The 13097-nt window shown below is 36.3% G+C and overlaps 2 protein-coding genes across 2 annotated transcripts in view; one reads left to right on the top strand and one right to left on the bottom strand.

Moving 5' to 3' along the window:
- Window positions 1–352: 352 nt before the first annotated feature.
- On the bottom strand, window positions 353–8079 carry LOC136816475 (uncharacterized). Its single transcript, XM_067072811.1, has 5 exons — window positions 8039–8079; window positions 2034–2412; window positions 1715–1861; window positions 1434–1491; window positions 353–1141 (listed from the first exon to the last, which is right to left on the bottom strand). Exons 2-5 carry the CDS (start codon window positions 2369–2371, stop codon window positions 995–997), a joined length of 690 nt encoding a protein of 229 aa, XP_066928912.1. The 5' UTR covers window positions 2372–2412; window positions 8039–8079; the 3' UTR covers window positions 353–994.
- Window positions 8080–9057: 978 nt separating this feature from the next.
- The window catches only part of LOC136816474 (small ribosomal subunit protein uS3-like), a gene marked incomplete in the record, with an annotated part of 11161 nt that continues 7121 nt past the window's right edge, over window positions 9058–13097 (top strand). Inside the window, 3 exon segments of the mRNA XM_067072810.1 lie at window positions 9058–9225; window positions 9406–9630; window positions 13063–13097. Of these exon segments, the coding sequence (XP_066928911.1) occupies window positions 9196–9225; window positions 9406–9630; window positions 13063–13097 (290 nt within the window).

Here is a 13097-nt window from a genome sequence, read left to right as displayed (position 1 = left end):
ACCCATTATTAATATTCGATCAGAATCATCAGAGGGAGATTGGTAACAAGATTGGTTCGAAGTGATCGCTTATTACGTATGTAGGTTACATGCGAACAATGTAAATACCGGCAACCTTTATTTATGATTTTCCTCAACAGAAGCTCGTCAAATTAACATTCTTTTTTCGTCATCCATTAAATCGATTATCTCGACCACACAACATTCCTCAGTTTTACCTTCAGAACTTGAAAATAATGGCATTGTACCAAAGTAAGACAGTTATCATTAAAGAGGGTCTACTCTCCTTTTTTTTGTCCGAAAAAGTATGTTTATGATTATGAATGAGAAATGAAAAACTCTTGTGTAGATCTTAATAAATAAATCTCCGTAAGAAAAAGTTTCTTTCTTAAAAATACTTACAGATATGTACAGTGTCAGCATAAAGACAAAAAGTTCTCCAAAATCGATTTCATAATAAACTGAACATAATCCTAATTTTCATAAATCATAAAATATCTTATATTTGTTTAATCCTTAAAAGTTTAAAAATATAAATTCTACTTTCTATACTTCTACCTAGCCTGAGATGTTTCATTTAACACTCCTAAAAAAATCCAGTTCTTATGAAAAGATAGTCAATATTCCCTGAAAAGTTCGGAGTTTGTTTGATACCTGTCAAAGTTCTACAGCCTTGTATGATAGCAGGAAAACAGTTTTTAATCATCGACGTAAAAAGGTCTGAAATAAAACTAACCCCTAATCATCGAAAGGAAAAATGTGAACACCCAAAAAAATAAAACCGTAGTCACACAAGCTAAATCTTGTCTCTTCAGCAAAAAAATGTATAATAATTTGTTCGACCTTTTGCAACTTCAAAAAAAAATTTCCGTTATGCAGCAATCAGCACTGAATGTTTTATTACTTACAAACATTCGATTTAGCTCACCCAGTAGTTGAAGAAGGAACGTTACTATGTTAATTTGATTACGTCATCAGTGTAATCAATATTACGTCACAAATGGGTGGGACTTTCGATCTGCTGATAGTCTTCACCGTCATCCGCCATTAACCGGGTTCGTTTCGGACGCATATTTCGGACATTCATTCGACCTGTCACCGTTAAAATGATCCAAAACAGCGCTCCCAACCACGCGCTGACCTATTAAAAAATGACAAAAGACGGGTTGTAGTTAGAAAAAGTGGTTCTGAGTCTCTTCTGTTATAATATAGCATATAGAACTATACACATTAGCACGGAAGAATATGTACGAATAACCCTGAGAGACTTAGATATCCGTATAGCTAAATTCAATATTGATAAAGACGAGAATAGAAACTGTTTCAGGTGCTTGGATTGGTGCTTTTTAAGAACATCCCCCTTCCTCATCGACCTTTCCAATCCTTTTTTTTGGAGGGTTAAAAGTATGGATTTGGTAGGAGGATGAGCTTACCTGAGCTATTGTCAACTGTTTATAAAATGGACCGACATAACTTTCAAGCAGGTCACAGCTGTGAAATGAATCGGAATGAACAAAATTATAAATGTTTAAAATCAGTAACTCCAAAAATGGTTTCTTTATGCAAGCTCTTCAACAATGAAAAGAGGGGATACTTACGTAAAACTTTTGAATCAGCCTCACACACTCAAAGTATACGAGGAAAATTATAATAATTTCTTCAAAAAATGCAAATATTGAAATTAAAGAAAGATTGGACTGGGAAGAAGACAAACCTTCCGAGATCAGCTTTGTGTATATTCTTCAGACCTTGCTCACAGAACTCGTGAAAGCCAGATGATATGAGACAAGCTGTGACGAACGTCAACAATGCCATGACAGCTGCACTACAAAAATTTATCCAAGCTCCTATCAACGGCTTACTGAAATAGAAAGAATCTTAGAATGTTAGTTTTCGCAGGATTTTGTTAGCTGACTTGGAAATATGCGACTAATGTAATAAACAACGGTTCAAATGAACAAAATTGAATAAGTTTAATTGCAAATTTTAGATGTGTCCACTCAATTGAATCAGTGTGAAAAATGACAACTTACTTATTTTTCCTTTTCTCGCGATCACCAATATATCTAGTCAAGTTGAATCGTTTGAATCCATTTTGTAGAATAGTATAAATAGTAGCTATCAACAACACCAATCCAATAATCAAAGATACAGTTCCAGAAAATATGCAAAAATCACAAGTAAGTCTTGAGCCGGGCAGCAAGTTCTTGCTAATCAAACCATCCTCTGGAGGGCCATGAATTTCAAGATTGGCGTATAGTAAACACTGGCCGTCATGTTTAGACCGGTTCGATCCAATTGGAATGGAGATCAAAAAGCCAATAATAAAGCATGCAAAGGTTGAAACAGCTTGCACATATAACAAGAACATTACGTCTTTATTTTCCCTTTCATTTCATTTCACATTTTAACCTGAAAAGCACAACATTCATTGTTAGTACAGTTGAGTCTCCATAACTCAAACACTGAAGGAACACAAATTTGTTGGAATTAGGGAAATTTCGAGTTACGAAGTAAGGTTTATAAGTCATTGTGAACTGAAGGAACTATAAAACTTGTTTGAGTAAAGGAGACAACCGTGTCATAGAGGTTCCAGTTAAAGAGACTTTATACTTTAGGTGTACAAACTTTCGGGAGCAGAAACTTTCGCGAGGACGAAAAATCGTGAAATTCACGACATTTACTTTCGCGAATTTAACGGAAAAATATTTTTCGAGAGCATAAACTTTCGCAAATCAAGACGTAAAATTGAGAATTTTCACATGAAAAATGGCTTAGAGGGACAAATACTTCTTGGATTGGCTTGAAACATTTGTCCTTTGACTTATTAGTCTTTTAGCAGGCTAAAAAGTGCCATAAAAGTTTCATTTTATTCAAAGCTTGAAGTTTTACAGATTTTCTATTTTGTCAAGGATTTTTCACAAGCATAAACTTTCGCGAATGGCCCTTCCTAGAATTTTTAAAGATATTTATTTTCGCTAAAAGGGCCAAAATTCTCGAAAATCGCGAAAGTTTCTGCTCGCGAAAGTTTGTACGCCTAAAGTATGTGATCAGAAGCAAATAATTATGTTTTTCAAAATGATATACTAAAGGATGCAACAGACCATTTTGACTCCAAAATTAATAACATAATAACTTCAGAAACATTGCATATTCTTAGCGTCAGGATAACCTGACAGCGTATCAATTTCTATGCTAGTCCAGTGTGGAAACGATGCTAAGTCCACGCCGAATTATTATTATTTTTAATTGATATCTACGCCGAAAACCGAAAACCCTGGGATATTTGATTTTCTCATGCTTAAAAATTGCTCCAAATAAGCTTTTTATTCTATTTACACTCTACGTTGTTATATGGCCGTCAAGGGAGAGGCAAAGCTTAATAATCCTGGCATAAAGAAATCAGGCGTTAGGATGGCATCTCGTCTTGAAAAGCTTTGACTTACGCCAATATTTTACTTTATATCTGTTCCTTACGCCAATACGCCAAAAGTAATCACTGCCTCACTCCGAATATATTTGGCGTACTGTGCACTATTTCTAGCCTGGTACTACTTTCATAGGGGACCCCAAAATCAAAACTTTTGCAAATATGTGACTCCCCAAGCGATTTAAAGTACCTGAAAATGGGACCGGTCTTTAGACGGTCTTTTGAGGGCCGGTAAATGACCGGTAAAATTTTACCAAAAGGCCGCTACGAGTTTAGGGGACCGGCCCCGATCGCTCGGTTGACATCCTTTTACAACATTTTTCTGATGTAATTGTTACTAAAAATCACTAACTAGCGGCCCGGACCGGTCTAGCGAACGGCCCGGACCGGTCCAACGATCGACCACGAACGTCTAGAAGCGGCCACGACCGTTAGAGATTACATTTCTAGAAAGTCTGGAGGCCGATCTAAAAACAAAAATTTGACCGCTACTAGACCGCTCGTAATACCGGACCAAGACCGGTCTGATTTTCAGGTACTTTAAATCGCTTGGGAAGTCACATATTGCCTCCCCAGTTTGCCCCAATTTTGGTCAACCCACCACGCTACTGCACATACCCTAGATCTTTTGGAAAATCTGGTTACCATTTTGACCGGTTTTCACCAGAAATATCAATTTTAGAGAAATTCATTCAATATTAAATGTTGGAATACTCAATTTCAAGCAATTTAGGGGTCATAGTAGTAAAGATTAGGTGTAAAGCCTAAAATACCTACATTTCACCCTATTATAATACCAGGATAAGAACCATTCCAGGCTCAAAGTGCCAAAAAATAAGAACAGCCAAGCCTTGCCATAAATCTACTCAGTGAGGATCTTATCGCAATTCTCAGATTTACGGAAAACACCAGCTTTTTGCTGATTTTTGCCTCGATTGCCCAAAACCCGTAACCTTTTTAGCTTGAGGGAAGAAAAAAATTAGAGTTTTTGGCTTTGCCAAAAAAACGCCTAGTCAAAATTTTTTCATCTTCGCAGGATCCATTCCCAACCTCAAAATACATCTTTTTGTCTAGGGGTTTGTTTGGCAAATTCTTCCTTCGAAGAATATATCGATCACTTTCGTTTTCCCCTGAAGACCGCGAGAGAAAAAATATTAGGGCCTGCACTCTAGGCGGGCGGTCTAGACTCGCTTTCGTTTTGTATAATTCTATAATGACGTATAAGGTAGCGTAATTCATGCAAAAATAATATGATAATATTTTTGTTTTTATTTTCAGGTATGCCGCCAAACATTGACGTCATCGTGTATGGATTTAGCATGAACAATAGGACCGACAGACTCGACAAAAGGAACAAACAATAAGACGACCCGAGAATCTTACGATGATGGCGTTTTGTCTCCGCCTGATATCACGCCCACAGAAGACGCTGTTTAAAAAGCGGGGGTAAAAATAGTAAGTAATAGCTTTTGTAAGTGTTTATTTTGCGAAATATATAACAATTTTCTAATATGGTCCATAAACTAGCATTTCTAGAATTTTGATAATGGAAACTTAAATATATAATGAAGAAAAAAACAAACCATTTCAATTTTATTTATACGTTTAACCCCCAGAAAATTATGTATTACCTATTACGTAACTTTACATTTCCCGACTCGCTAACTCCCAGAGGAATTCCGATTGTAAACCCGATTGGTTGATTTCGGAACATCTTCATAATGGCAGATAATTTAGAAGTGTCTAGTGGAAAGGTCGTGTGAATTTTTTGATGTCAGTATTAATTTTGTTGGTTGATGGCTTGTTGAATCTGGCAAGAAAAAAGTAAACAGGTATAGCTTTTTCTAACCAAGGATCTGAGGGATGCGAGCAACACCGCTACTGGTTCTTATAAAAAATATGTACTGTATGCTATTTTGTGACCTTCCTTACTAGCTTCGATCTTTAAGGCTGTTTGGAAACTATTTGAGCTTACAGTACAGCTCTTGAGCAGTGAAAACCCTCACCTAGTTTGATTGCATATCTTATTTTTCAAAAATCGCCCAAAAATGAAACTGAGATGTCGACGCAATATGCAAAACAGATCAAAATGAGTGCGAGTCAAAACTATAAAGATACATCGTATATTTATACTGTCAGACTTGCAATTTAGCAGTCCCTAAAAACACCTTTATATATATTGTATCCACCTAAAAGAAGACCCTTGTAGTGCACTCTACCAAAAGTACAGCCTTACAGTGCATTTCAAGGGTCTCGAAAAACCTACCCTTAAGGGGTTGGACCATATGAGTGCCCCCGTGCGACTCTGCAACAGAAAAATATGTCGACACTACCACCACTGGCTGGGCCTTTAGCTTTACGCCTACTAGGCTTTCTTGAAGGTGTCAGATATTTTGTTATCCAATCATGGCGATATCATTTGTTTTATTTTGTCCAATCAAAAAATTGATAGCAATTGTTTAAAAAAAATCATATTAGATGAAGGTAAAGTCCTTTCATCCAATCAGAAAGGATTTTTTTTAAATATGACTGCTCGTCATCCAAGGCTCCAAAAGCCATTAGCCCCCAAAATTAGGCTATCAAAAGTTAGAAGCTAAAAACCCACAACGGTGGAGCGCACATTTTCCCGGGCCATTTCTGATCAGAAGACGACCCTGCCGATTCCCCGGACAATCCGGGGTAAATGTCTGGGGATCGAAAAAAAACTATATTTCCCCGGACATGTAACTTGTGCACCACCACGCGCGTCCGTAGAGGCACGCCGCGCGACCATCTAAATGTACCGCACGATCAGGTATACACGCCGCGGGGTTATTTTAAAAAGCATGGTACCCCAATTGGTGCACCAATTGGGGTACTTGTTGGGGTACCACTTTCTGTCCTTAATTTTGTTAAATGACACTTAATTTCATTATAATATAGTGCTACAATCTTTCATTGATGATTTAAGAAAGTTAGATTTAAGATTGTCACAAAACTTTTGTCACAATTGCCGTTTTCCGACACGAAGTGAAAATCTACTGCTTTTTAATTAAATCAGCCGCCATCTTGCTTTTTTCCTTTCTTTCTTCAAAAATTTACAGACCAGAATAAGTAAGACCAGAATAAATTCAGTAACCAAACCAAACAGTATTCCAATCCAGTAACCAACATCATATTATAGCTTAAAATCAGGAAAATTGTAAGGTGCTGGCTAGTAACATCTTATTAATATCTCTTCTTTTTACATGTCAGAATGCTGACAAAAAATGACACTTTCTTGCAAAAATATTTAAAAAATATTGAAATATGATAATCGTAAGTCAAATTCCTCCAAAAAGATTTATTATACTGAAAGTGATGCTCATTGTACAAAAAGATACAAATTGACAGTCATTTTAGCCTTGGAAAATCTGTAGAGATGCTTTTAGAGAAAGAAAAGCAGTGACATTTTCTTTTGTCATTTTTATCACTAAATTGACACTTTCTACCAAAAATTTTGATGACATCATAAAATACAATAGTTCTAAGGTTGCCTTGAATAAGAATTACATTTATATGATGTCCAGTATGGATTTCGTGTAACTAACGCCGAAGATCTTCGGCGTACAACTGAAACGTTTTTGGCACATTGGCGTAAGGGTACTTACAACAAAGATTGTTTGATTTTCAGTTGGCGTAAAGTAATAATTCCAGCTCGGCGTGAATGACTGCATAATCCATCGATTTTTAGCTTTCATTTGGCTAAATTTGCTTTCGCTCGCTTACGCTCGCGTCAATTTATTAATTATGTTGGCGCATGCGCCTCTTTTCCCATCTTGCACCCTTATTGAAAAATTGAATGTTGGTACAAAAAAAATTTTGCTTGGCGTGAGGCTTGCTGTACGGAAAAATATCTTTGGCGCAAGATTTCGTGGAATCCATACTGGTATGATGTAGGAAATATAATTGGATATGAATTGACAGTAGGAAGTAGTCTTTGATTCTCACGTGTTTTAAAGCAAACGAGCATAAACACATATTATATTATTTTGTATTACATGTTATTATTACATGTATTAATTATATCACTCTACATTTATTTTTAAAAGCGTATGTTATTCTTTTTCACACGATTTAATTCTGGTCAGTAAATTAAATGGGTACCCCAATGAGTACCCCAATTGGTGCACCAATTGGGGGTACCATGCTTTTTAAAATAACCCCACGCCGCGCGGCCGTTAGAGTACGTCGCGCGGCCAGTACGGCACGCAACATAGCCAGTACGGCACGCCACATAGCCAGTACGGCACATCACAGTGCCAGTAAGGCATATTTCACTATCTTTACATTACGTGCGTTGTGCGTAGCGCAAACAACGCACCAAGTCCGGGGCGTCCAGGGCACTAAGTTTCAAAATAAATGTTAAAATTCCCGGACATTTACAAGAAATCCCCGGATTGTCCGGGGAATCGGCAGGGTCGTAGCAGAAGTTTGAATAATTACGGGAAAGGTGTATTGAACACTCACAATTTTTTTAAATATCTTAGAGGAGTTCGAGTTCAATGCCACCCACACACTTTTGTGGCTCAAAAATAGGAAGGGCAAACACAATTATTCACCTCTTTCGTATACAAAAATAATACTTACTTTTAGACATATGAAAAACCTGCCAACCATTAAAATTTGTCGGTATAAAAAATGACCAGTCGGGTGTTTAAGATATAAACTGCAATTATTGCTCTTTTCGGCAATTATTGCCGAAAACGGCAATTTTTTTCAACGATGAAATGCTGAATCAGCAGAAAAATAAAAAAGTAAATAAATGAAAATTGCCGTTTTCGGCAATTATTGCCGTTTTTGAAATAAAAGTTGATTTTATTATTGAACACGTGGTATTTGACACCCTCGCGATAAGTAGGCCCACTGTGCCTCGATTAGTTTTGTTTTCAACTGGTTTTTGTTGGAAATGCAGATAGCAAAATCGAGTCATATGTAAACAAATTTACAACGGGGGTTTTGTTATCTCTTTCTGGCTGTGTTTCGGCATCGATGCAGGATCTTTTAACATATTATTTTAGAACTTTTCATGTTATTGAGCAACGAAAATTTTAAAAAATCACTTTTAAAAATCCGAAAAACCTTTTTCTCGATACAATTTTACTATTTTCAAACACCTCTGACATCTTTGCCCTTAAAAGGACAACACATTTAGCTGATTCAGTATTTCATCGTTAAAAAAATTGCCGTTTTCGGCAATAATTTCCGAAAAGAGCAATAATTGCAGTTTTTATCTTAAACACCCGACTGATGACCCTTGATCTCCTTGAATGTTTTCAATCACACCACTGTGCAGTCGAGGTTATACTTCGTATACTACTAGTAGGATACTCGCGAGATATTTATTGTAACAAATACAGCTTATCTTTCCAAAACTTCACTAGCTCATCGACATTGAAGTCTTTTTTTTTGGGCATTGATTAGTCTATTATATGAAAATTTTGAGATTATACCAAGTTGAGCAAACGTATTTCATGTTACCTCTTTTTCTGACATTTATCATATATTTCTAAGTTGAAGCCGACTAAATAGACTCAAATCGAACCACCTAAGCCCTCCCTTTTCCCATCCAAGAAGGAACATCGCGCTATCAAATATTGGTCCGCGAAGAGTGAATAAACGAATACTGGCGGATTTCGGCGGTTTTAAACCCGCCTTGGTACACCGCCCGTATTCGATGATAACTAGAAGCCATAAATCTGTTCCACAAACACAAGTCGATCTTTTTAATACTGAGATTCTCCAAAATGGCGACTCAAATCAGCAAGAAGAGAAAGGTAATCTTGAAAGTTTCAAGATATTCGACTCTATGATACGTTGCTTGGGGAATTGATGTTCATTTTTTGGATCTAGAATAGTTGTTGTATTGAAAAATCATACGTATAACTAGAACAATAGATGGATGCTAGAGATATGTACAGATATTAACCAAACTCTGTTTTCGGTTTATTTCTTAGTTCGTTGCCGATGGTGTTTTCAAGGCTGAATTAAACGAATTCCTCAAGCGGGAACTTGCTGAAGATGGATACAGTGGTGTCGAAGTTAGGGTCACTCCATTGAGAACTGAAATTATTATCCTCGCAACCAGAACTCAAAATGTCTTAGGAGAGAAAGGACGAAGAATCCGAGAATTAACATCTGTTGTCCAAAAGAGATTTAACTTCCCTGATGACAGTGTTGAGGTAGACAAGTTACTTCAATTTACATTAACTGTTTTAAATTGGTATTTGTAGTATAGCCATTCCGGGTTTGCTTGTTTTTTATTTGACGCTCATGAAAATCTTCAATTTTAGGTCCAACTTTGACAAGCAATTGTTCTTTGTGTAGTTGAGCTGTTTTAAATTGGCATTTGTAGTGTAGAGGTTTCCGATTGTTAGGGTGAAATGCCAATAGCGCTCCGCTACGCATACGTCATGATTATTACTTTTCACTTTTTTGACATTTGTACGAGTTGCAATCCCACAATTCAACGCGGCTCAATTAAAGATACATGCAAGCTGTTATATATCTTTTGTCAAACGATGCAATTAACGTGCAAAAGAGATAAGCGCAAAGGTTGATGGGATTGGAACTCGTACAAACACATCGAGAGTAATGATTATGTCAAAAATAAAATCTATTTTTAGATTCAGCGCGGTGCGCTATTGAATGCACTTTCTTTCTTGGATTTTATTTAACTTTTTGTCTTTCCTGTAAGTTACTTTTCTCAGGTTTGCATAGAATAAGATGCACTCCACTGCTCCTTGATTATCGAAGTAATCGATAATGATTGAAGTAATCGAACGACCACTCATCGATTGACAATCAAATTTCAAGCACCAAAATTTCAAAAGCATTGCTCTCAGGGTGCATAATATAGGGTTGAGCATTAAAACTGAAATTTTCCCCACACAGTTGCGCGTGTTTAATCACCGTTTTTGTATATTTTCATTTAACATTATTGATAACAATGCCCACCATCAAACATGATTGAATTGTCGTACTTACTAAAACGTGAAACGCCCAGCAAACAAGGGGAAACAACAGAGAAACGGGTGGAAACGCCTAGGAAACAATTAGGAAACGAGGAAAATCGGGAGACTAAACTGAAAAGTATAGACCCGTTGCATGTGACGTCACATGTTTACATCGGCTCGTTACGACCCGCAAAACGGCCCGACTTTCAGAGACAAAAAAGACAACAACATTAGCTGGAGGCACGCAGTTTATGTCAATTTTCTCAGGATCTAGAAGGAATTTTGATTAGAAATTTTAGTATGTTATCTAATAACTATATAGGATTCTTATACTAAAATTTCATGAAATTCTGATGAAGAGATTTTGAATAATAAAATCAAAACTGCCTTTTTCCAGCAAGCGCTTCGTGTTTTCTGCCTCTGAAAAACCGTAACTATTTTGGCGCATGCGCATACAAACGCGAAAAATCAAAACATTGCAACAGGTCTATGAAAGTATTAGGCTGCATGCATCCCCAAATTAGTTTTGATATAGGGGATGCGAATCGGGCTCTGATATCGCTTCCGAGAAAATTACCGAATAGCTATGTATTTTGCAGAATTTTGGCGACTTGTATTTTTCAAAACACTCGATGTGTATTGTTTGAGTTATTTGATGACGTAAATAGAAATCAAATAAAGATTCAAATAAAAAGAACATATGGCTAGAAATCTCTCTTTCTCCTCTATTTTTTTTTGTTTATCGAAATTAATTGAATTAGCAAACAAAACTCTCAAGATAACAAAAGACGACAAACTGTCAATCAAAGTTCTCTATCATTCAACTCTTTTTTTATTTAGCAGATTTTTTGCTAAGTTCGGAAGCGTTTTGTGAGCCTGATTCGCATCCCCTATATCAAAACTTATCAGAGGGGATGTGTGCAGCCTAGAAAAGTATTGGAAACTAAGTCTTTTTCCGTCTGGAAATCGAAGGGATAGGTTGATTTGCCAATATTGGGTAGCTTTTTCAATTTAGAAGATCGTTACTTAAGACAATTATATTCAGCTGGAGGTAACTTCAAATTCTGGGTGCAAATTATCCTGCAGGATAACAGGACCACAGCTCCAAATTCATTAATAATTTATCTTTGAAAACTTGAAGTCTGATACTTAGGGTAGGCAATTTCTTAGCTTTAATCACTCCCTGCACTTCATCTGTATCATACGTTAAAGCATTGGGCTCTTTCAGAAAAATTTGATATAGGGGGTGGACAATAGGAGTTTTCAGATAAAAAAACACTGAAATCCAGTCAATTTTTTATTTGAACCCTTGGAAATTCCACATAATTTGTCAAAATTTTAAAAAAAGTATTGGAAATTCCAGATTTTTCCATCAAAAAATTGATTTTGTATTGGAAATCCAGGAATTTCAAAAACATTTTGTTTCGGAATTCCGCCGTCGTCCACCCCCTGTAACAGACTTTGACTGGAAGAGCCCATTATGATAGGAAAGAAACGAATAAGAATTTGTTGGGTACGAAATATTTCATCAACTGTTATGTTTTCAAAGCCATGAGAAGACTGATTTGGTTATACTGACGTTGTTACATCGACCATGCAGTAATTTTTACTGTTTCTATCCGTTTCAAACCAAGTCCTACAATGGCTTTGTCTTGATCAATTTTGTTTTTTTGCTTGTCTTATGGTCAATGGGGTACACACAGGTACAGAAATATCAGACAGCTGACATGCGAGAGGCTCTTCAACCACTTATATTCTAACCGTTTCCCTGTAGTTTCCCTGCGGTTTCCTGTGCATTTCACGTTTTAGTAAGTACGTTCAATTGTCAATAAAACTGTTTTTTGAAGCCACAATGCCTAAAATATGACCGATCCTAATTTTCAAGGACAATTTTTTCTGACCGAAAGTGACGGAAATATGTCAAAAATCACTGTTTTACTACATTTTCATTGGATTTTTTCGTTTTATATCGTTTGTTCATCAAACAAAAACATTATTTATAAGAATGCACACCATGAAAATATATGTATCAAAGCTCTACCCAGTGTATCGAGCACTGTTTCAACATTTGTTTTCAACAATGGTAAGAATGCACACCATTAAACATGGTTGAATTTTAGATTAAACTGGTTAACAAAAAAATATCCCTTGGAAACCAGTTTAACCCCTGGAAAGTGAAATTTTGTGAAAAGGCTAGTTTATGAGGAGAGAACCCCCTTGGAAAATCCTGAAAAATGAACAAAAATCATTGGAAAATCAAGGCTCAGACCCCCCCCCCCTGGAAAAGATATTTAATACCAATAGTGTGGAAAAACTCTCCCTTTGCTTATTTAAAACATCTCCAAACAGCTGATTGGTTGGTTGGTTGTAAATATTCTCAGTTTTTGAGGGAAATATTGAATCCTGTCAGTAAAAATAGAATCCATTGCCAGCCTTTTAAATTACCTTTTAGCCTCTACTGCTAAACCAAATCCAGTTCAATACATTGAAAGCATTCAGGGCTGCAAATAAATAGTTTTAGTAAATAGCCTTGAGTTTTGTTGGTGCATTGAAAAAACTTGAATAGGACCTGATATGGGTAAAGTAGAGAGAAATATCTGCAAGATTAACCATTCTTTTGAGTTCACAGGCTGTTTCTTTAACACTTTTCTTTTTTAGCTTTACGCTGAAAAGGTGACATTCCGTGGATTGTG

Source organism: Clytia hemisphaerica, unplaced genomic scaffold (assembly GCF_902728285.1).
Source record: "Clytia hemisphaerica strain Z4C2 unplaced genomic scaffold, Clytia hemisphaerica genome assembly, whole genome shotgun sequence".
NCBI lineage: Eukaryota > Metazoa > Cnidaria > Hydrozoa > Leptothecata > Clytiidae > Clytia > Clytia hemisphaerica.
This window is presented reverse-complemented; position numbering and strand designations above follow the sequence as displayed.

Bases quoted from the DNA above. Each gene is read 5' to 3' on its own strand.
- LOC136816475 (XM_067072811.1), bottom strand. From the start codon at position 2,371: ATGTTCTTGTTATATGTGCAAGCTGTTTCAACCTTTGCATGCTTTATT. The intron at 1,492-1,714 runs GTTTGTCTTCTT...TTCATTTCACAG, and splicing joins CACAAAGCTGATCTCGGAAG to CTGTGACCTGCTTGAAAGTT. The intron at 1,142-1,433 runs GTAAGCTCATCC...ATTTTTTAATAG, and splicing joins AACAGTTGACAATAGCTCAG to GTCAGCGCGTGGTTGGGAGC.